Here is a 23,812-nt window from a genome sequence, read left to right as displayed (position 1 = left end):
ATTTGCTCACATGTCACAAATCAAAAGGCAACTTCAGAGCAGTGTATGTATAGTGTAACTTCACTGTTGCAAAACAGAAACCATATGGTTTATATGTTTACATACCTATAGAAAAATACTGAAAAATACCCACCAAATTACAATCGTGATTATCTCAAGTGGGGAGATAAGGAAGGAAGGAGGGAGACCTTTCCCCTTTTTACTGTATCTCTTGTTACATCGCTTGCAATTTCTAACACCAGCCTATAGTACTTTTGCAATTAAAATAAGGAAAAACAGTGTGAAAATAAACCTAGGCACAAACTCTGCATTCCTTCATTCAACAATTAATAAATGCCTACTATGCCAGGTACAAGATACTTCCTGAAGACAATGAAAGGAATAAGACATAGTTGCCCTCTTCATCCCCCTTTCTCCCAGCCTGACAGCCACTCATGGCTGGGATTTGTTCACAATCCCACAGGAGTTTTCTAACTGGTTAACTCCTACCCACCCTTCAAAGGCCAGCTCACAGGGTACTTACTTCTTCAAGGATGTCTTTCCCAATACCTCCAGGCAAAGTTAAGGAATGTTCCTTCTGGATTCCTTGCACACACCTCAACAGAGATACCTGTCACACTGCTACAATTATTCGTCCACAAATCTGTGTTCCCGACTTGCTCTTTGAATAACCATTAGCAGCGACTGTGTTCTAAGCATCTTGCCTTCCCCAGCTGTTCGCAGTGACGGCACTCGGGAGACATACAGACACCACAGCTCTGTGGAGGCTGGGGTTCGGGAGGGAAAGCTCTCCTACTCTGACATTCGGCTCACACTGACTAGCTGTTGTGATGTTGGGGAAGCTAAGGAACTTCTCACCTTGGTTTTTTTCATCAGCAAAGCTGGAAAAATATCAGATCTGACTCATGCAGTGCACACAAGAGCATTTTTTGAAATCACAGCATGGCAAGTAAAGATACCATTCCTGTTCTACCGCTTACTCAGGCTATGCCCCAGGCAGAATCCCTTGCTCATTTTCACAATAAGACCATCTTCTAAACTGTAAAATGGGGATAACAACACGTAGGAGAAACTGCTATAAGCTATTTTTATTATTAGGGCTACTGGGATAATAAATGAAACCACCTAAGAAAAGCATGTAGTTCAGTGGTTGGCACAGACAAGTGTTGGACAAAATGTAGCTGCTATCAGATTATTATCACTTAACAAGGTTATTTTTTTCTGAGCATGGGAAGGAACAAGGCTGGATGTCACTTACATCAAGAAGGTCTTGGAAATACTTTTTTTTCTCCCACGGCAAAAAGCCCAGGTAACTGTCTGTGTAATGTTGCAGTTTTCTTCCAGGTAATACTTCATTAAGATCTATGTGATTTTTAGGATCGTCCTCCACTCTGTTTTTCTCTTCTTCCCCTGTGATTTTGTTTTCTTTGGGCACATGCGTTTCCAGTGGAACCATCAGAGATGAGAACTTTTCTTTCCACACACTTCCGCCCCCTACTTTTTGGGTCTGAGTTTCAGATCTAAAGTTTGCTTTGGTTTCCAAGACCGAGGCTGGATTCTGATGCTGGTAGTGGCCAGTGACTTTCATTGTCACTGCTGGAAAAGCTGTGCTCTGTAACCTTTCAGATGCTCCTAAGCTGTTTGGCAACATGCTTTTGTGAACCTGTTTTGCCAGTGGGGCCTCCAAACTATCATTTCTTTCACCTTGGTTTATTTGTACTTCGGCATCCTGTAAGTTCATCAAAAACGATTTCAGCAAGACTGACTTGGACAGGTTGTATCCTTTCACAGTGATGTCTCCACGTTCCAATTGCAAATCCAGGCTACTGAGACGTAACTGGGCCTCTTTGGGAAGGAGTGAAATATTTACCAAGGGAATTTTCACCTCCTCTTGGAATCTCCCTGTTGTATTAACATCATGTCTCTTGAATTTTGGAAAGCGTTTCTCTTTGGGAACATCCTCAAATAGGATTTCCGCATCTGGAAGAAGCGTTATGGGGCTAACCAAAGTTTGGTAAGACCTCTGGGTCGTAGAATTCAGTTTTGGTTCCTCTCTTGTGTCAACCTCTACTGCTATCTGGATTTTGAACTCTTCGTCGTTTGCATTTTGAAGTGTGAGATTAAAATGTATTGTAGTAGCATTCATTCCACTGTGCATTATGAGGTGGATGGTTTTCCACTTATTGGCAATAGAAGCATGTCGAATTATTGGGTTGTCACTATAAGCGCCTTCAACTCCCCTTTTGGCTATTTCTGCAAAGCTGAAATAAGGCAGGTGCTCACCTTTTGGAATAACATAGTGAGTCTGGTTTGCGAGAAGAGTTACTTTATATAATTCATGAAAATGATCTAGAAGAAAAAGCACAAACATGACTTAAAAAAGAATTAGGCACTTCCCTTTCCTTTAAATCTTAGAGTCTGAGTTTCTACTAAGAGTGCTTTTAAATGGACTTCAAAGTAATCAGAAGTTCTAATCTAAGAGCTATTGGCAGAGGGCTCATTTTACTATCTGAAGCCATCACAATTATCAACATGGAATGTTTGCTGAGTCTGCCTCTCTACCAAGATATCACACAATTCTTGACAGCAAATTCCAATGGTCAACTTCCATCTTTTTGTCCATTTGAAAAAATACAACTTTCTGCCAGAACAACCTCCATTAATAAGCTATCAACAAGATATAAAAAATAACAACAACAACAAAAAAAAACACAAGATATAGTATTCAAACTATCCTTATCTAATAAATTATTGGTCTTTTGTTATTTCCAAATTAAACCATCATCATGTATTTTTCTGCAAAGGTAAATCAGCTTAGTAAAAAGAAAAATCAGACTCAAGCAATAAAGGAAAAGATGTAGCCTTAGTGTTTTCTATTTTCTAAAGATCTGTGTTCTTCTCTTTTAACTTACAACTAGTTTGGATGCAAAGCTGGGAAGCGGATACACTGAGAATAATTACTTTAAATAATAACAATGAGCCGAAACCCTCTCTACTTATCAAGAAGTTTTATCCCCTTATCCTTCTATGTTTTTATGGCAATAAATATACCTTGCCCACAGTCGCCAGCATCAAACCCACAGGACAAGACATTGCAGGCTTGGTCACAGAACTTATCAGCAAGCCAGGAATTTGCACAGCCTTGATTGCAGTAAGAGACACTGTTCAGTCCTCCTCCAAACTGCCAGGGCTGTCCAACTCCAATACTCCCAGTTCCTCCGCCTCCTGCAACATAGCGACTGCCTCCATTGTTACCTACAGAGGGACAAGGAAAACAGAACCTTGCTTCACTTGTAATCTTAAAAAAGAGATAGTTCCTTATTTCTTAATAGTGTTTTCAAGGTGGATGCCTGAGTTTCAGTCAGAAAGCGTTCACCTCATTCTTTAGTAAGATATCTCGTGTAGCTTAAGAAGAAAACGAACTGAAAAGGGGGCATTACTTGACTGTGGGCTGGGCACTTACTATCTGTGCAACCGAGAGGCACAGACCTCAAAACTGCTTCAGGGGACATGTGTAGATGTGGAGGGAAGAATAGGGACACAGGAAGAGGTTATCCCAAAGACTGTGGCTGTCAGAACTGCCTGAAACATGACCGACTATGGGTGCTAACCTCGTTATCCAATGTGCACGTTCTAGTAGTGGCTGAGTTCTCTGTGCTGCACAGATCCACTCTGTACGTCTGTGTGTTCTCCCTGCAGCTGCTTCTATTTCTCAAAAGAGCATCTGGTAGATCTGACTGAAACACAACTTGAAGTTTTGTTTCCTCCAGCACTCAACACTTTTCCAAATCTGTTTCCTCATATGGAATACGGGGATGATAACATCTCTGCATATACTCTCTCTTTCTCAGGCGACTAAGAAATTAAGGTGGATAATGGATAATGTTTCACAAATTTAAATGCTTTATAAATTGACGACAATAAATAAAAGTAAAGAACCTATTGTTAACAACAAGTCCAAATATAAGCATGTAAGAAAGGGAGAAGAAATGCTGAGGAGACGAGACATTTATTTCTTTTGCCATCTCTTTAGTCATGCACTGACCTATGTATAGCCATCTGCTGCTGAAAGCCACCAGCCATGAGCTCCTGTGAGAACCAGTTACAGATGTCCTTGCTCTCTGGCTTACATGATTAAGGGTATTCCTGATTTCCATATTTTCAATAATAAGATAAGGCATTTTCAAGTGCCAGGCCAACATGGGAAAATGCCCTGGATATCCATCATCGATGGATAATACGAAAAGCTGGATCACACAGACACTAGTCATCACCTCCAGAGTCTCTGGATTACTGATTGTTTTAATATCTGAAGAAAGTTTAATTCACTGTCCATGTTCACTAATGATTAGGAATGAAAAAATTCCATAAACTGAAGCAAATTACATTGGAACACATCCTTACCAGAGCAATCACCACCGTCCCAATCACAGGCTGAATTATTACAAGCCTTGTCGCAATAGCCGTCTTTAATCCAGGAACCCGGGCAGCCCTCAGCACAGTTTGGCACAGGCCATGTCAAATAAACCTACGATAAAACCAGAGAGAATGTAAAACCATTTCTGGTTTCTGACACTTTTTAGCTCTCAAATTAGGATTCCTTTAAAAAAAAATAAAAACGGAGCCTCTAGCAAAGGTTAATATTTTCCACGGGCTGACTACATTCATTGGCATAGTTTGCTTTTAGTTTGCCTGCACCGGTAGTCATTTTCTAAGTTGTATTCTTTTGGCAGTTCTTACTGAGCACATTTACTCTGTTCCATTCCTCGAGGAAAGAAGACCAGGACTTAACTCATGGATCGTTTCTCACACCAGGGTCTTATAATACATTTTGAAATAAAATAGCAACATGTCAGACTTGAATGTGAGTACAAAGGCATGCCAAAGCAGGTGGAAAGTATACCACACAAGTCAGTGCTTTCCTGTAACAGCTGTCATTAACTCCTGAGTGTATTATTGCATAATCTTGTCTCAAGGCTGAGAAAAGCTGCAGATGAACACTAAACACCCTAAGCATAAGATTCTGTGATAAATTAATCAGTGCAGCAATCTGAGTTGTGGACTCACCTCCTTTCAAAATGTGATACGGGACACGGTTACTTTTAAAATGAAAATCATTAAACGAAGCATGTTCCCCTTTTGAAGTTTCCATGCCTTTTGCCCACTCCATCTGTTTGGAAACTAACTAACTCCTACTTGTTCGTCAAAGTTCATTTCCACTCAGCTGGGAATTCTTCCCGGTTCCTGTCTGATTTCAACCTCCTGTGCTCCCACTCCTTGGCACCCAGGGCACACCTGCCGGAACGGAAATAACTACAGAATCACTGATTTTGTGTGTCTCCCCCTTGAAGCCACAGCTCAACTTTGCAGCCCTACAATCTGACACGGGGGAGGCCGCTGAACAGGGGGACCAGAGAATGAGCACAGCAGGGTGGCATAAACAACGACAGAAAAAGTAGCTTTGTGCATTTACCACGTACAGTTGCAGAGTTCTATCACTTACAAGCTTACGGTGATAAGCCTCCAGCCTAACAATAAATCCTTCTGACAACGCTACGGGGTATTCCTCTTTTCCCCACTGTGAGGCAGGAAACACAAAGGTCAGGTCATTGCCCAGCACGGTTCTAAACAGCTGGCTCCCAAATCTGTGCTCATAACCACTTCCCCTTCCTGCCTCTCAAAGACACAGTGAGACCAGCTGCCTTCCGTGAAACTGCATCCAGGTCTTTAAGCAATAAATTGAGCTAACTTTCTATCTTGGTCACTTTGCTGACACTGTAACCAGGGTTTTGTGATTCATAGTGATTTTGCTTTTTCTGCTGCTGTTGTAGTAGAAAATTTAGAGGGCTGGGTAAAAAGAGTGGGTTCTGGACATCTGAGAAGGTAGAAAAGTGAAAAATTACTAGGAGGTAGCTTTCTTTCTCCCAAATTGTTAACTTTCCTGGGCTTAGCACTTGACATGCTTACTTGATCAAATATGAATACAGTAGTATATATACTGTTCCTGATTTCCCGTTTCTAACTTACAAGCTAGACATCGCTTCCTCCTGGATACTCACCTTCTGACCTTTGGAGTGACTATAAAAATCATCTGGCCAGACATCCTTCCCAAACATGACATCGTCGTTCAGGTAAATAAACTTCTGAGACAGCCCCTCGATGCGATGGATGTGACTTTCGATAGCTGGTGAACTAAAGGTGGGCAGGTGGCTCAAATTCCGAAAAACATCCTTTTAACGAGGAATGAAAGAGAGTGAGTGAGTTATTTTCTTTTTTGGAGGGAGGAGGAAGTGAGGAAGGAATAAGATAGGTAGAAATGGAAGTGAGAAGGATGAGGGGAATGAAATTAGGTAAAAGACAGAAAAAGAAACCACAGCCCTGTAATATATGAAGTCACATACCTGGTGTGTCACTATTGTCACTCGAGGATTATCAAGGTTCAGCCACGATGGAATCTGCCCATTGGTGACAATGAAAATATTCCGAACCCATGGTGCGTGCCTCTCGATAGATCGCAGTGAGTATCTCAGTTCTTCATTATCTTCAAAACGGCTGGCAGAAACGTCTTCATCCTGCTTAGACTGAGAAAAACATTTGGCCCATGAAGATGTAAAATGTCCCTTCAGTCCCACCTCCTCCTCCTGTCTCTCCCCCTGCCCTCTCTACTCTCAGGACACTCTGGCAGACTTTTAAAGACCCAGTCTTACTTTTAAACATTACAAAACCTACAAAACATTCAGCATAGTTAAAACAACAACACAAATATCTGACTTTTCTTTCCCACACTTTTTAGAAAAGATTCTTGGATCTGATTCTAGTCACTTCAATTAATATTAACCAATGGCAGTGACGGGAAAATTAGAAAAGTTCCAAGCCCTCTTCCTTCTTCTAATATAGTGACTATACATCTTTAACGATCTAAATCCTTGATTTGGGTTTTAAAAGAATCTCTGTATCCCTTACCTGGCTGATGGCACTCAGATCCCATAATAAATATGCAGGACTTATGGTCAGTTCTTTTCCATCAATGGTCATGTTCTTCTTCGTCTGCTTATTCAGTTCTTGGAAATCTTTGGGGTTATTCAATTTTAGAAGGGCTACACTGGCCTCTGAGTACAGCTGCAACTATAAAATAACAAGAGGGTTACCTGTGGAGACACTGAGCCCTAAAGAAGAGACACCTTTATATTCCCAATTTGATCACTGAACTTTAAGTGTATGTATAATATAGAATATACAGTATACATAGTATACATCTAAATATATAGTATATATATTTAAAGATGAAAAGTTTCACATATATATGAAATAACAAGCCTACATCTCAAAAAACAAGAAAACCTAAACAGGTCACTTTTCCCAAATGAATGGAACAGACCAGTTATTAAAAACAAGAAGGAGTGGTAGGGACTGTGGCAAATGGGACATCTTAGGCCACATCTGAAAGCTGTGGCCACTACCCGATGCCACCCAGTGCTGTCAGATTTCCAGAGATCAGAATCCCTGAGAATTACATGAAATCTCCCAATTTTCAATGCCGGCTCAAATGTTTTTGATTGTCATATATTTGAACAAAATACATCTGGTCACCAGTTTGTGCCCTTTGTTCTAGAATATTACCCATTTCCTTATTCTGGGATTAAGCCCTACAATGTAACTTCACTGGATTAGTGGAGAGCAGGTCTGCTAGCAGGGCGTCCTAGCAATTTCTGTGCCCCATACCTAGGAGGAGTGTCTGGCAGAGCTGCTCACAGTGCTTCTGATAGGACAGGTAGAAATGAGCAGGAGGAGAGACCCAGCCCCGGTTATAAAGCTCCTTGGTGCAGCTCCTACTTGGGTCAAACACCTCTTGCAGCTTCCCTCACTTAGGGCACACTAATGCCTTACTAGCCCAGCAGGATTCCAGGATCACACATGCCCCTCAATCAAAGGGATGTATTGTTATAAGAAGCTAGAAAGAGAGAGAAACCATCCTGCTTATCAGAATGTACACCCTGCTTCTCAGGGCCATTGTAATGAGTTCAGGCAACCTTGGGCGCGAGAAGGGAATATGAGACATGCCAACTGGGAGAGCGAGAGGTACTAGTGAGGGATAGGGGGAGAAAATTCTACCCATAGAAATAAAAACTCTCACACAATCTAAGGAGGGGCTGTTTCCCTCTCTTGGGTCAGCCCGCTCCCTATCTCCGAGTGTACTTGCTTTACTAATAAACTTCTTGCTGTTCTACAGTGCACAAACTCTGTCTCTTGACTGAATTCTTTCCTTCAAAAAGACAAAGAGCTGGGCCGGCCGGGTGGCTCAGGCTGTTGGAGCTCTGTGCTCCTAACTCCGAAGGCTGCCGCTTCAATTCCCACATGGGCCACTGGGCTCTCAACGACAAGGTTGCCGGTTCAACTTGAGTCCTACAAGGGATGGTGGGCTCCGCCCCCTGCAACTAAGATTGAACATGGCACCTTGAGCTGAGCTGCCCCCGGGATGGCTCAGTTGGTTGGAGAGTGTCCTCTTAACCACAAGGTTGCCAGTTCAACTCCTGCAAGGGATGGTGAGCTGTGCCCCCTGCAACTAACAAGAGCAACTGGACCTGGAGCTGAGCTGCGCCCTCCACAACTAAGACTGAAAGGACAACAACTTGGAAAAAAGTCCTGGAAGTACACACTGTTCCCCAATAAAAGTCCTGTTCCCCTTCCCCAATAAAATCTTTAAAAAAAAAAATAGACAAAGAGTTGAGGTACGATGTCATTCCTGGTAACACTTCCATAGGAAAAGCACCTTTGGGAGCAAAGCTTTTGAAGTGGTCGTAAGCCTAAGAGGGAGCATTATAAGCATCAACATGTGTTAGGAACAGGCTTCCCCACCTCCACCAGAGTCCAAACCACTCTAGATCTGTTTATGTTCTAACTCTGGATTACAATTTCCTATGAAAAAGGCCTTTCAGAACTAAAAAGGGCAGGGAGAGGATTGGAAACCACTAATCTAGAACAGCAAAATCCTTCTGTTGACCTGGCTTTTCTAATCGTGCCCAGGGCCTTCTTTTTTCATTTGTAAAACAGAAGTAAACACAAATTATGATGGGCTCATTCTGAGCTCTTGTATTTGCAACACGACTATACTTCGCTCACCTCTCAAGGGTTCCTCGGGTTACGTAGGCCAGAAAACTAGAGGTTAGAGTTAGAATTTTATTTATACCCTTCCCCCTTTTTCTTATGCTGGCCATTACCTCTTAACACAAACTGTGTGTGGGTGTATGTGTGTATGTGCTGGTGTGTGTACTGTCTTCCTATCTTCTTTCACCTTGGCAGTGCCTGACATATACTCAGCCCTCACTGAAGGTCAGCCCGCACTGTTGTCACCCCCCTGCCTAGGTGTGGGGGGCAGATGGGAGGAAGGCCATGCAGGGCGAACAGTCTTCTGTCTGTGTGGTACCTACACAGTCACTACCCACTCCCAGCCTCCCCTGCCCTTCTCTACCACCCACAGTGGCTCCCACAGCACCTGTGAGGGCTCCTGAGAGTGCTAAAATCACTATTCTAGAATAATAAATGTAGTGCTTTAATATTCTAATTGAAAATTTAATGACAAACTAACCTTTTCTTTATCTCTTCTTCCAAACTGCTTTTATTCTTGAAAACTATTTTGAAATTTCACAGACATTTTCCTAAGGTAACTATAGAATAATTGGAAGAGAGATGAAAAGTAAGGAGCAGAAGGGAATACTTATATATATGAGAAAGATTGTCTACCACTGTAATCAACCAAGTTTTGAGAGGTGAAAAAGGCGGGGAGGAGGTCTCCTGCGCTGGCCACTAGGAGGCGCCCCAATCCTGGACACCGTAATTACTTTTCAGGAAGGGAGACAGGAGGAGGGAAGGAAGAGTGGTTGCAACAAGAGCCAAAGGCTGGAGTTCTTAGCTTGGGCAACTGCCTCCATATACAGATTCTTACTTGAAATTATAAGTTTATTTAAATTCTTTAAATCACAAGTTTCTCAAAGAGAGAGCAACTTTTAGACACCTACTCCTACAGACCCATTTACCCTTTGCTCTTTTTAAGCCACTGACATTTCAAGACGTTTGTTACTGTGCTACGGATGACTGACTGAATAAAAGCACTTAAATAGTTTTTGGGTGTGATTCCCTTCCAAATAAGTGTTTACACAAAGTGCTGTGAGACCACCTTGGCTGTGGGTATATGGGGGCAAGGAAGGCTTTGCAGATAGGAAGCATTTTGGCTGGGCCCTGAACAAAGCAACCATTCTCCCAGCAGAGAGTAGGAAAGACCATTCCAAGAAGAAAGAACAACTTGAGCAAAGGGCCAGAGGCTCACAGTCAATGGTGTTTGCAGAGAACTGGGACAACTGTTGCTGAGGCCAGAGCCCCGGCAGGGATTGTACTGGTGCCAAGACTGGGAAGGGAGGCTGAGGCCAGATTGAGAAAGATCTCCGGGTAAAGCGCCTGGATTTCATTTTGGAGGCAGGAAGCATCTTTAGGAGGAGGAGAAGGACCCCATTCTAAGGAACACAGTAGGGGAAGATGTAGTAGATAGAGATTAGACAAGAGAAGGCTGGAGGCAAGGAAACCAGTTCAGCCACGCTGCCGCAGTCCAGCAAGATATTTGGGTTGAGTAAGTGTCTTCTCAGTGGTGCCAAGGACGAGAATGCTTCCAGAAACATCTATGAGACCCTCAACATGACCCAGTGACTCAGCTGTTGGGGGAGAGGGAAGGAAAAATGAAAGGGGAAGTGGATGTTTCTACAAAAAATAGAAATAATGCCGTTAACCACACTCAGAGCTTCACTGGGAGAAGCAAGCTTGTCGGGGAAGGAAACCAGAGCTCCATGTAGAGTGTGCCACATTACAGGTGCTTTGTGGCATGTGAGAGGAAAGGGCTGTTACGCACTGGACCTCAGGACCTCAACAGCTGAACCATTTCACTCTCCCAGGCTGCCACGAGGCCTCTGCCAAGGCCGGTGGCCTCCTCCTGCCACCTAGAGCTCAGTTCTATCCCAGAGACCCCTCCCTGGGCTGTGAGTGTCTCAGGATAGGAATTACCTATTCACCTTTGTACCCCTAGTGATTATTTTGGGGCCCGGCACTTAGGGGACCACTCAAGAAATGCTTGTTGAAGGAATGAGCAAGAAGAAAGGCTATGACTATACAAACCTGCCACATACAACGTCTTGTAATATAAAGGGCAACGCTTCAGCAGTACGATAATCCACAGGAGTCACTTTAGGCTCATGGTACCATGTTGTACTCATACAACATTACTTTGCCTTCATTGTTCTGTTTAGAGTAAAACCAGAATCCCCATCCTCACCCCTCTGAGGGAACGGAGGAGAAGTAGGACTTGAAAAAGGTTTTATTTGCAAGAAAATAGATTTGAATTCATAAAAATTTTTCTGTGGACTATAGTCTTATAACTTAGTCTTTTCTATTAAAGGTTTTCTAGTTGGAGATACCTTGAGGTGAGTCTTTATGACCTGATTAATTACCACTAACTTATCTATAGAATTTTTGTATGTGATGGACACAGAATTCACCTTTTGAGAAATCAGATTGTCCATATTTTCAGCTCACTCTAAATCATCGTGTTTTCATTCATGATGGGTTTTTCATTTATTATTTGATGTTTGGTTTCTGTTCACTTCTTCTTTAACATATGTCAGAGCAGGTAGAAAACCTTCCCAAAGCTCTCAAGTGCATTCTCACATTTAGTTTAATTCAATGATAGTGGTTGCTGAGTGGGTGTGCAAAAGAAGTCGGAGGACATGGGTTTGTCCTCAAGCTATTTATAATCTCATTTGAAGACAGTATGTTTGCATACTCAGTATTCAACAAAACAAGATAGTATAAGATTAGACATAGAGAAGCGTAGTACAGCCTTCCACTTGACATGTAGAGAGGAAATGTCTGTGTGGATCCGAGACATGGGGTAAAAGAGGAGGGCTGCACGGGATCCTTGAAGGCTGACCAGGTCGTTTGTTTCAGCAGGGATAGTGCAGGTAGGGTGAACAGCATATTGTCCTGTCTGGACTCTCTGCCCGCTCAACCCTCTGTTCAAGACACATTCAAGGTCACAGTAAATTACAGTAATATTGTATTAATGCTCTTTCTTTTAGTGACTTCCCTGAAACTACCTTATGCACCTGCTCTTTTAAAACATGGCATCATGTCTGTGAATTTTATTCCTAAAATAAACACTTCAATAGATTAAACAAGACATTCTGGAACTGATTTAAGTTTTAGAAAATCCCCAGGACATAGTAAGACCTAGTAGGTTTGAGTTATTGAATCCCTAGAAGGAGCTCATTTGTTTTTCGGTTGCACTAGCTGGCCTGTTTTTCTCCTAACCTTGTACTACCATACATAGGTGTAGCAAATCACATCAGTGACAGCAACATCAGCAGGAAGAAAGAATCAGTAAGCTAAACAGTGACAGAATTTAAAGAGCATTTCTTTGTAGAATCAAGAAAACCAGAGCCTAACAAATTCCGAACCAAGAACTTTACGCCCTTTCTTCTGAGAGAAAAGACACCCATGGTTTATAGCCTGGAATGTTTCTGACAGAATAGCAGGAATCTTGACATAAGGTCAAAAGGAAAGTATACCTACATGGACTGTGCTCTAAATCAACCAGGCAAATAGCTCTGAAAACAATAAATGTTAAGGAAAAGGCATGTCACAGGGCAGCCTCCAAAGTCAACTCTGACAAATGGCATCACTGGTCAAGCGTGAAGAGTTAGTAAGTATAAATCCTACTACGTTAATGGCTCAGTTAGCTATTAATGAATGAAGATTTCACCTTAGCAAACGTTCCAAATGTCTGAAGCATACTCCCTTTGAGCAAAAGCTCCCAGTAAATATGCAGGTTGGAGCCTGTGTGTACTTACCACATGTATGATTTTCCCCATCTCTTCCTTCTTTTGCTTCCATTTCCTTATACTCTAAGTTCCATCAGGGCTTTTGTCTTTTTCGTCCACTGCTATATTCGTAACAGGTGTAACAGCCCCTGACACACAGTAGAAGCTCACTTGTTAAACAAATGATCCTGCTTCTATCTGCGACACCAGCAAACCAAATAAGACTCTTAGAATTTTGCCCAAATTAAGAGTAAGGAATGAGGATCTCCTATAAATAGCGAGCCATCTTCATGACAACATATTGTGGCAGAATAGAAACCCTCTATACTTCTTATGATTGTCAGCTATTCTATGAACGAAATGAACCACAAGAGAAGTCATGCATTAAGTGAGATGTACTATACTAGTTTGCTCTATTTTCTATGCTCTTACCAGTTTTATTTTAGAAGAAAGATTTTCTGGCAATTTTGCTTTTAGTTGATTTGTTTCCTTGAATGTCAGTGGAAATCCACTCAGGAAAGCCAAATCTTGCATTAGCACTAGCCCGGGGACTTCTTTATCTGTTGTCTAAAACAAAAGGGGGAAAAACACAGCTCACTCTTGTGTCAATAGGTTGGGGAAACTTACAGCTGAGAAAACCAGCAAAGATCTACTGTATCACGTGGGCTTCAAAGTAAGAACGTTAAGATTACCTACATCAACATTTACTAACACTAGCAAGCCAACCTTAGAGAAAAAGCAAACATGAAAAAGCCTCTCAACGTAAAAGAGCTACATTACTCAAACTTTTATTCTAGTCTACTGCAAAAATACAATTAATTTTAAATCAACATACCAAATAGCCCCTCCAAACTGTCTGTTTGCTGTTTCCTTTCAACATTCCAGCGTGAGCACCTTCAACTACAATAAAGAATACAATCAAATGAATACTTCACTGATGTCTGGCAGGACACTGTACAAAGCATTTTGAGAGCTGTTAAAATAATACATGGTCTCAAAACGTGGTAGTTGGGGAAAGACAAAATTAACCTAGCCAACAACCGGGAACAATGTAAATCAGTGCATAATTAATGTTAAATTTTGCAATACCAAAGGAGAGATTCATGCAGGCAGCAGATATGTGGAAACGACAAATTGACAGAAATCCCAAATGTAGGAGACAACAGAAGGGGGCTCTTGAAAGCTAGGCCAGTGTGGCATTTAGATTAACAGCAGGGAGCCACTGTGGATCCCAGGGTTTCTTAAGAAAGTCACCATGAATTCAGATAAGGCTGACTGGAGCAGATTTGGAGGGGGTGGGGGGGGTGGGGGGGGCAATGACACAGCCCAACTGGGAATGAGTTCTAAAGTGATTGGGAAAAAATGAGATCAGCAAAGTTGCTGCTGACATTCGGCGATCATGGAAAACAGGAGAGAGGTCAGAGGGCTGTAATTCTGATCTTCAAAATCGGCACAGAAAGTAGGTTCTGCAAACTATAGCCTGGCAAGATGGATTTCAATCCTGGATTAAGAGTCTCAAATGTACCATAAAAGTATAGTTGGTGAGCACTGGAAAAGAACAACCCTCGCAATACACTGTTTATCTTTAACGGAAGCACTGAGTACTAAGGACATGAGTTCATTATGAATAAATTTATCTCTGTGGCTCTCTCCCCTCCATTGACATGATGGGTTCTACACTGACAGATCAGAGAATTCTAACAGATGTGGTATATGTATTAGTACATAATCTCAGCAAGGTAGTTATAAACATCTCATGTCATCTTTATGGATATAATGGAGACATACAGGCTAGCTCTCACATTGAGTGGAGATCTCAATTCTGACTGCAGAGTGTGAAACTATAAAGCTAGAATCCACCTAGAGAGAGGTTTTAGAAGTATGCCATAGGTTCTGTCTTGTTCAATAATCCATCGAGGTTTTGGAAGACACAGAGGCATGCTTGTGAAACATGTGGATTTACAGGAAGCTGACAGAGAAGATACTATACTGAGTAACAAACGGAATAAGTAAGGGTATCCCAAAGTTCTTACTATTTGGAGCAATGTGTCAAATCTAGCAAAATCAAATCTCCTACAAACAAAGGTTAGGATCTCTAACGTGGCACCCCAAACTAACCACACAAGCATAAATTAAGAGACGTTTCAACATTAGCACATCTGGTCCTTTTTTTTCAAAGACTTCAAGAGTTTTAGTCAACACTGAGTTCAGTATGCGGCAACAATGTGCTATGGCCGTATCGATCACCATTTTGTGCTTTTAAACAGAAGCAGAGTACTTAGAATAAGAAAGGTGATACTCCCCAACACCAACCCATCAGGAAACCCTGGTGGGCTGACCTTCAGAATGTCCAGAATCCAACCACTTCTCCCACCACTCTGATCCAAGCCACCTTCCCTCTTGCCTGAATCATCACAACTTTGGCCCACCCCAAACCCGGTCTCTATTCCCACCACAGCAGCCAGACTAATCCTTTTGGAACGTAAGTCAGATCACATTACCCTCTACTCAAAACCCTCCAATGATTCATTGGGCTCTGTCCTTGTCATGGCTACCTGGGCCTACACCATTTGGTCCCCCATTACTTCTTGAGGCTCATCTGTTGCCCCCTCTTCCTTGTTCACTCTGTTCCAGTCACACTGGCCTCCCTGCTCTTCTTTAAACATGCCAGACACACTCCTGCCGCAGAGCCTTTGCACTGGCTATTCCACTGACCTCATCACTCGTTCCCCATATATTCAGATTGCTGGCTCTCTCATCTTCTCCAAGTTTTCACTCAAAATTCACCTTCTTGGTGAGCCTGCCCCTATCACCTAATTTTCCCTGCTCAATTTTTCTCGACAGCACTTAACATCTACAAACTACATAATTTACTTGTATGTTGTATTTATTATCTGTCTCCCTCTGCCAAGATGTAAACTTGATGAGATTTTTGCTCATCTGTTCACTGCTGCATCTTCAGCATTGAGAACAGCACCTGGCACATAACACGCACCCAATAAACACTTGTTGAATGAACAATTTGCAGATTGAACCACACTGAAAAGAATGTCTAAAACTAGTTGACACACTTTAAAACAGAAACAAAAGCTCATTCTGGGAAGTGCAAACTAGGATGCAGGTAGGGAAGCCCCTAAGACACAGCTAAAGGAACAAGAATGAAAAGAAACCTCACACGGGAAAAGGATTACATTAGTTCTATAGGATTCCAAAGAATACAAACTTAACCAGTGTAACAAAGCTGTAAGGAAGCACTTCGTAAGTCCTTGTAAAAGTCAATGTAGTCCAGAGGTAAAATAAATTGTCACAGGAGGAAATTCATTGCCTATACATCAAAGGGGATAAGCCTGACTGGAAAAACCACTTTGCTGAGGAGACCCAGGTCCAGCCACGGGCTGGACTGTGTGACTGTTTAAGTACCGCCCAATCAGCTGAATCTAGGACACAGTGCAGTGGCAGGAGAATCAGAGACGCGAAGAAATGACACATTTCAGGAGGAAAAAAAGGTCAACAGATCTCGATGATTAAATAGAAAGAGGTTAAATGAGATAAATGCAATGTCAAGTACGGCTACAAATTTTTTCATCTAAATCAGGGGTAGGTAGCCCATGGCCAAATTCTAGCCATGGCTTGTTTTTGTATGGCCCCAAGCTAAGAACAGTTTTTACATTTTGAAAAGGTTAAATGTTAAATTCTTATATAAATACCTACATAACATCTTCCATTTTGGCTCTGGCCCACTGACCTAAAATATTTACTATTTGGTCCTTTAAGAAAGAAGTTGGCAATCCCTGATCTAGATAATTGAGGGCAATAAAGAGTAAGTATGTGGCCCACTAGAAATGTAAGCTCCAGGAAGGCAGGAATGTGCCTTTTTTCTTCTCTACTGTTTCCCTGTGACATAGAACAACAACCAACTCAGAGCACCGGCTCAACGAATCTTTACTGAATGAATGAATATAATAAGTAGAATAGTCAACTAGAAACCAAAGTGGGAATTCAAAAACGGTGTTTAGGTGTCTATAGTTTAATACAGATTTTACTTATATCAAAATTTACAATTTTTTAAGTCTTTGCTATGTTATAAAATTAGAAGAAAACTCAAGTTCCTCTCCATAGATGTTATAACTGAGTTATAATTATTAACATAATGTCATTCCCTTTTCTGTTTAGATAAAATGTTATCAGACTACCTTCATTTAAGGAAACCTTAGTTTAACAAACAGAGCTAAATTTAGCCAAACAATAATCCAGATAACTTGTTATAATTTGTCCAAGATTATCCCTTTACTTTCCCTATAGATTTAAAACATAAATAAAAAAACACTAAGTTATTTATACTAAATAGTCCAGTAACAGACCTATAGTGGGAAAGGGGAGATATCTGTACTTGGAAAGGTTACAATTTCCTTTCAAATTACAAATAACTTAAGTACCAGGAGGTGAGTACTACATTAGATACTATTCAGATCATCAGCTGGTGAGGGCTGAGGTCTCTGCTCAATAAAGAAATTAGAAGAGAACACCATAGACTCCTGTGCAATCAAAAACTAAGTTGTGAGTTAGGTTATAAGTTCTTCCAGGAAAAGTTAAAGTAAAACAATATCATTATGAATGTACTAGTCCACGATCTTCTTGGAAGAGACAGAACTTGACGGGTCTGGAACGAACAGGAGATGACTAGGAGAGGAAGAGTTAGAGGAAAGGGAGAGGCAGCACCACACATGGTGAAGACACTGACAGTTTGGAGGAGATACAAGGAGGCCAGTGAGGTGAGGATTGATGGGCAGAATCAAAGTAATTAAAGCTGAATCCTGAACCATATGATTTCACTGATATGTGGCATATAAACTGAAAACAACAAAAGAACAAGAAAAACAAATGAGAAACAAAAACTCAGACACAAACGATATTTTAGTGGTTATCAGAGGATAAGCGGGGAGGGGGTGGTAGATGAGGGTAAAGGGGATCAAGTATATGGTGAGGGAAGGAGAAGTGACTGGGTGGTGAACACACAATGTGATATATAGATGATGTAATACAGAATTGTACACTTGAAATCTATGTAACTTTACTAACAATTGCCATCCCAATAAACTTTAATTAAAAAAAAAAAAAGCTGAATCCTAACCACGAGAAAGACAGAGAAGTTTGTGTCTGTGAAAAACAAATATATACTACTGTACTGTTCTCTTCAAAAAGGGAGCGAATTGATAACACAGGGTTTTCCAATTTATTTACAGTTGTGTGCTGGACAGATTGCAGAAGAACTTTACAGAGCAGCTAGGCATCTATGACTGGAGTCTGTGTGAAGAAATTCAGCCCGGTGTAGAGGAAATGAGATGAGTAGGGTAACAATCTATGAATCATTTGCAAAAACACAAAAGCAAGTAACAGGATGAAGTGAATTACTATTAATAGTTGTGGAAGTAAAAAGGAAGAATGGGTCATATAGTTCCAGATTTAAGCAGGGAGGTATGACACTGAAAGAATGGGAGCTTGAGAATAAGACTCAATGCCGTAAAGGGACAATTAGTTTTCACTTCACACAAGTGAAAACACACAGAGCCTCCAAGGAGAGAGGTTCAGTGCAGAGGAAGAATGAGAGACAAGAGGCTCAAGGAGACCCAGGCATGGGGCTCAGCAGCTCAGCAGCCAAGTGGGAGGAGGGGATCTCTGCAGATGCAGGTACAGTTTTATGGAAGGAATTACGATTTTAATTCTATTATCTGGCCAACTCAACTGTATAACCAGATGTTTCAGACTGTGAAGTATGAATGTTCCAGGTATGTTCAAGTATGATTGCTCCAGGTATGTTCCGTCCAAACAGCAGAAAACAACCTTGCTGAGGAGTTGTATGTTGTTTTTTTTAAAAAAATGACAACAAATAAACAAACAAAAAACCCCTCCAGAGTAACTGAGAGCCAAGAAAGTAAGGTAAACGTTGAGTACCAGGAGTAAGGTCCTGACCTGAAGCACAGAAAGCGTGTGTATTACATGTGCATTTCTGAGGTTAGGGCTGAGATGAAATGGCAGCTCTTTTGCTTCTCTTTTTATCTGAATCATTTCTGTTCCACTCAGAATTATTAAATTCAAACATCCAATGATAACAGGATTTTAAAATACCCACAAAAAAAATCTTACCATTCTTAGTATTGTCGAAAACAACAACTGAAACATTAGTAGAAGGGTTTTTGGGTTTTGCAACATTGAATATGTCACTGGCAGAATGAAAAGAAGGATAAAGAGACGGTAGGTCCTTCAGCGTGATGTTGGCCGGCAGCGCTGGGTCCAGGATGAGCATTGGCACCTTAATGCAGTGTGTCAGCAAACACTCCAACTGCTTCTCACTGGAAGGAAACACCAACATGCTCACAACTACATTCTTGAAAAATTCATCAACACTAAAAAGCTTGTTGGTGCTACTAAATTTTCCAGGTGTTTTTCTACATCCTATAAAAAATCATACTGTTTTAATAAACAAAGAATTTTATTTCAAGAACATAAAAATTTAGTAAGTTAGCAAGTATGGTATATAAAATTATTAAACAAGTACAAGTCTAAAAATAGACATTTCACATTTCTATTAATAAAACATGATTGCAACCAAAATGTACTAATTCAAAGTTATGCAAAAATTAAGCATTTCATTACTGTCATTTGAAAGATTAGTCATAATTCCTGTGAAGCCCATTATTAGGCAGATTAGGAAGTAGATAAATCCGGTTGACAAATACTTTACTAGATACAACTTACCAGGTCCAACTAGAATACAATTAAATACATTGGATATGACATGACACTGATGCAAATGAAAGCAAACGTGACACGGTTTTAAGGTGATTTTACATGAGCTATTTCTATGTAAACCTAAGAAATACCTAGAATAAACATATTACCTAAATAAAAGACTGGGCAAAGGACAGGGCTAAAGAATTCAAAGTGGGAACTACGACTTTTTAAATAATACCTAAAATTGTCCAACCTCATTAATAATCAAATAAATGCAAAAGAAAGCAACAAAGTATCACATTTTGTTTACTAACTTAGCACCCTCAAGAAATCATGTCTCAATGTTAGTCCAAGTACAGTAAACCTATTCCTCTCAAAAACTGCGGGAGTCACTCTAAATGGACATTCACCATTTCCTCTTTGGAAAAGCAATTTGGTTATACATACATTGGTTATAAATATCTATCTATTTACAGATAGATAGATATCTACCTATATTTTTATCTACCTGTCTGTCTGTCTGTCTGTCTATCTAAAACAGGCAGATGCTTCTTCCTCAGTACTTTATTTTCAGGAATCTAGTCCAAGTAGAAGAAGAGAAACAAACAGGAAAAACGAACACACACACACACACACACACACACACACACACACACACAGAGAAATGCCACAGACACAAATAAAACATCACAAAGTACTGACACAAATGAAAATATGAAAGTGCCCAACAGTTAGTAAATCATAGCATAGTTACTTTAATGGAATATTATACAACTATTAAAATTGAAAAGAAGCATGGAGATAATTTATCAACATAGAAATATGTACGATTATATAAAATTTTTAAACTAGGATACAAAATTGCATTTAGATGATAAATTATAACTATAAAACATGCATGAAAAAGGGAATAATAAAACAATCATAGTTGTTGAATGAGGGAGGGCCATAGAATTGTGTTGGTTTGTTCTTTTTACTTTCCTCTCAACCTTTCTGTTACGTTGCATGATTACTTTAAATAATTTATAAGGCATTTTAAAATAACAGTATTAACAGTAGTATATATAAATATATATAATTAACATAAAGAGATAATTCAGAAGGTACTTGTGGATCTCAAAATTCCTCAGGAACATTTCTATGAATAGCTCTTTTAAGTCTAATGATTAAGTGGGGAAGTGGCAGTTAACAGAGATTTCTGCTTTAGTGAGACAGTCTTGTTTTAAGGAGCTATCAGAGTCAGTTATGATTCAAATCAAGATAAATATATCTGATTCTTGTCATTGGGCTAAATTCCCTTCCCAGTCCTCAAATATGAGACATACCACTATGACAGCTTTTAAAGATAAGAAAATATATATTGAACACATAATTAAATAATGGATATAAATTCTATAAATGAAGACACTGGGTATAAGTTAGAGTTTAAGCAGACCAAGAGAATAGTACACTAAGACAGATTGATTGGAATGATAAAGAAGAAAAACAAACCTTCTTAACCCTTCCAATGATAAAGCTTAGGTTAGCCACAACACAAATACCCAGAGTTCTCAATCAACCATAACTTGGGCACCGCAAAATTTCCTATCTGATGGATGCACTTAATTTGGGGGTCAAAAACTCGCCAAAGAGGGATTTAACAGGAACAACAGAGTAAATACAAAATACTGTGTTCCAAAAAAAAAAAACAGTGAGAACCTAGGAGTTTTACTTCAATCCTTCAAGTTTTTATTCCTGAGAGGAAAATCAAACTGCTTACCTCTTCTTAGTAGGCTCCGTCGTGTTCTTCCCAAGGATTTCTCTACAGAAAGCAAATATATTCCATTACAGACACATGGACTAGTGCTAGCCCTGAATGTGAACAAGAGGTAACTTACAACATTGATTTTCTTGCTCACTCCACTGGAACTAACCAGTAAATTAGGGAGTGCAATAATGCTTAGAACATTTAAGGTACATAATAAATTATGTTTCAACAAAATATGATCAATAAATATTATCATCATGTACCTTCCACAGTAACCACGACAGTTCAATTGAAACATAATCTTTTACATTTTACTAGTAAAACATGGTACCAGACTGTCAAAGCCATTTTCATATATTGGGAAGGTCTGAAATTCTCTAACACTGAATAAAACAGACTATTTGTTGCAGTATAACATAGCCAGTGACGTGCAACTGGGGCGCACCCGTAACATTTACAAAGAAATAAATGGGGATATTCTCAGCAAATACTTCTAGGGAAATAGAGGGGATGTTACATTGGCCACGTCCCTAGCTCTGAAGCTCTCCAGAAGCCCATGGTACCTTTCCCAGAGAAAGTAAAATGATCAAAATTCCATATATAAAATCACCAGTTTCTAGTTTGCATACTATTTGATATTCCAAGGGGTAAAGAGAATATACTTTTTACTGCCTTTATCAAATGGGGGAAAAAATTAACTCTGTAGGCCTGTTTTATTTTTCAAGGGAATACACATCCTACTGTATAGCTATTTTGCAGAATAAAACCTTATTGCTTGAAGATATCACACCTGGGCCTCAGACTGAGTGAGCAGGAAACCCAGGGCTCCCTTGGGAAGCTCCTCCATCTTCAGGCCTCTCAGAGACCCAGGCATCACTAGTGTGCCGCCATCTAAAATGGGCAGCTAACAAAGTGAGGCCAAGATCTCGCCAAAGGGGCCAGCTGAGTCCTCTCTAGGCACCAAGAAACAAGGGTCAGGCGCATGGCTGCCAAGCTCTTGAGATACAGATTCTTGTTGGGATAACACTGGGGACATCACCTCACCCTTCTGAACTGCACTGCTCCTTGTAGAACTTTTGGGGTTTTGATTGTTAAAAAAATCAGTTTCACCTCATTGCTTTCTGCTCCTCTTCCATCTGTTCTCTGACTTGCTGTAGTTCCTTCAGTAGTTCCAGGTCTGTGCCGTTCACCCAGGTGTAAACCACATCGATCGGCATGGGCAGACAGAGCCTAGGGCAAACCAAGTCCCCCAGCTTATATGCATGTTTCCAATGCTTTGGGGAATAAGAGTATAACAGGGTTTAAACTTCCAGGCTGTGAAAAAGTCAATGAAAAGGTAATCCCACCGTGGCATATATCCAAAATTGCATGTTTTCACACTAGAGCTAGGGGACTAATATTTGTTGAAAACCTTCTTTACACAGTTTATGTACTTCGTGCAGTTTGCATCATTTGAGCCTCACAAACACCCTGTTAGGAGGCTGACAGCACTCCACATTTACGATTGTGGGGAAGGTCTGAGAAGCTCACTTAAACCACTACATTCTCAGTTTAGCAAAAATGAGTAAATTAGGATACAAATGCAACCAGAGGGAAAAAAAAAAAGGAAGCTTAAAATTACCAAAGAGTTATACGCAGTTCCACCATGAAGACCAGCCCTATTTAATGCAGCCCTCCTGCTCCCTGCTGCCCCCAAACCCAACCCCTCCCAATTCTCCTCTGCTTTCTTCTCTTCATAGCACTTATCATCTAACATATTAAACAACTAACTTGTGAATCTACACTGGTAATTATATGTGCCCCTCCCCTAGAATGTATGCTCCAAGAAGGCAGGAAACTTCCGTTTTGTTCCCTTAAGTACCCAACTGATTACAGAGTGCCTGGCACATAGGAGCTCAGTAAGTATTTGCTGAATGAGTCTGGTTTCTGAGACACCAGCCCAGAAGAACTTCCCAAACCTGCTCAGTTGTTTCCTTGTTATCCTATCCTCAAAATAAGGAGTCAGGCAAGCATTTAATTCTTGAGTATCCTTTCTAAGGCTCATCTTGATGATTTTGTTCAGTTCTTACCCCTGCTGAAAGCTGTCTTCTCCTATTTTTCACTGACTTACCAAGATCCTACCCATCATGCAGGGCCTGCTCCAGACCTATGTCACAAAGTATGTGACACAGGACACAGACTTGGGACAGTTCTGTTTCAAGTTTGGTCTTTTCCAAGAAATGGTACAGTATGGGGTTTTTTTAGGTCAAAGACCAAAGCTTACCCTCCTTTTGTCTTCCTCATAGACCAGGCACAGGATCAGGCCCATGGCAGTAAGAAGAGCTCCAAAGCCTAACCAAAGCATCTCATCTTTGCTTCTGGCTGCAATTATATCATTCAAGGCAGGGTTAATTCTCTCATGGGAATATAAATGTGGTTTGGTGGATCTTTCAAATTATGGAAGGTAAAATATAAATAGTAGAAGTCACAACCA

At 40.6% G+C, this 23,812-nt stretch overlaps 1 protein-coding gene across 5 annotated transcripts in view; it reads right to left on the bottom strand.

The window, feature by feature from the left end:
- The window catches only part of GNPTAB (N-acetylglucosamine-1-phosphate transferase subunits alpha and beta), a 64,243-nt gene that overhangs the window by 17,297 nt on the left and 23,134 nt on the right, over positions 1-23,812 (bottom strand). For all 5 annotated transcript variants that reach the window (XM_081059678.1, XM_081059676.1, XM_081059675.1 and 2 more), the window contains 11 exons: positions 22,450-22,569; positions 21,352-21,393; positions 19,005-19,210; positions 13,696-13,760; positions 13,293-13,427; positions 6,964-7,125; positions 6,402-6,581; positions 6,060-6,230; positions 4,405-4,528; positions 3,052-3,255; positions 1,259-2,349 (listed from right to left, as the gene is read on the bottom strand). In XM_081059678.1, coding sequence (XP_080915804.1) covers positions 1,259-2,349; positions 3,052-3,255; positions 4,405-4,528; positions 6,060-6,230; positions 6,402-6,581; positions 6,964-7,125; positions 13,293-13,427; positions 13,696-13,760; positions 19,005-19,210; positions 21,352-21,393; positions 22,450-22,556 — 2,487 coding nt within the window. In that variant the 5' untranslated portion in view covers positions 22,557-22,569. The remainder of the gene's footprint in view (positions 1-1,258; positions 2,350-3,051; positions 3,256-4,404; positions 4,529-6,059; positions 6,231-6,401; positions 6,582-6,963; positions 7,126-13,292; positions 13,428-13,695; positions 13,761-19,004; positions 19,211-21,351; positions 21,394-22,449; positions 22,570-23,812) is intronic.

This window comes from Rhinolophus hipposideros (genome assembly GCF_964194185.1).
Source record: "Rhinolophus hipposideros genome assembly, chromosome: 9".
NCBI classification, from domain to species: domain Eukaryota; kingdom Metazoa; phylum Chordata; class Mammalia; order Chiroptera; family Rhinolophidae; genus Rhinolophus; species Rhinolophus hipposideros.
The sequence above is the reverse complement of the archived record's forward strand: the minus strand, read 5'-3'. Positions and strand labels throughout refer to the sequence as shown.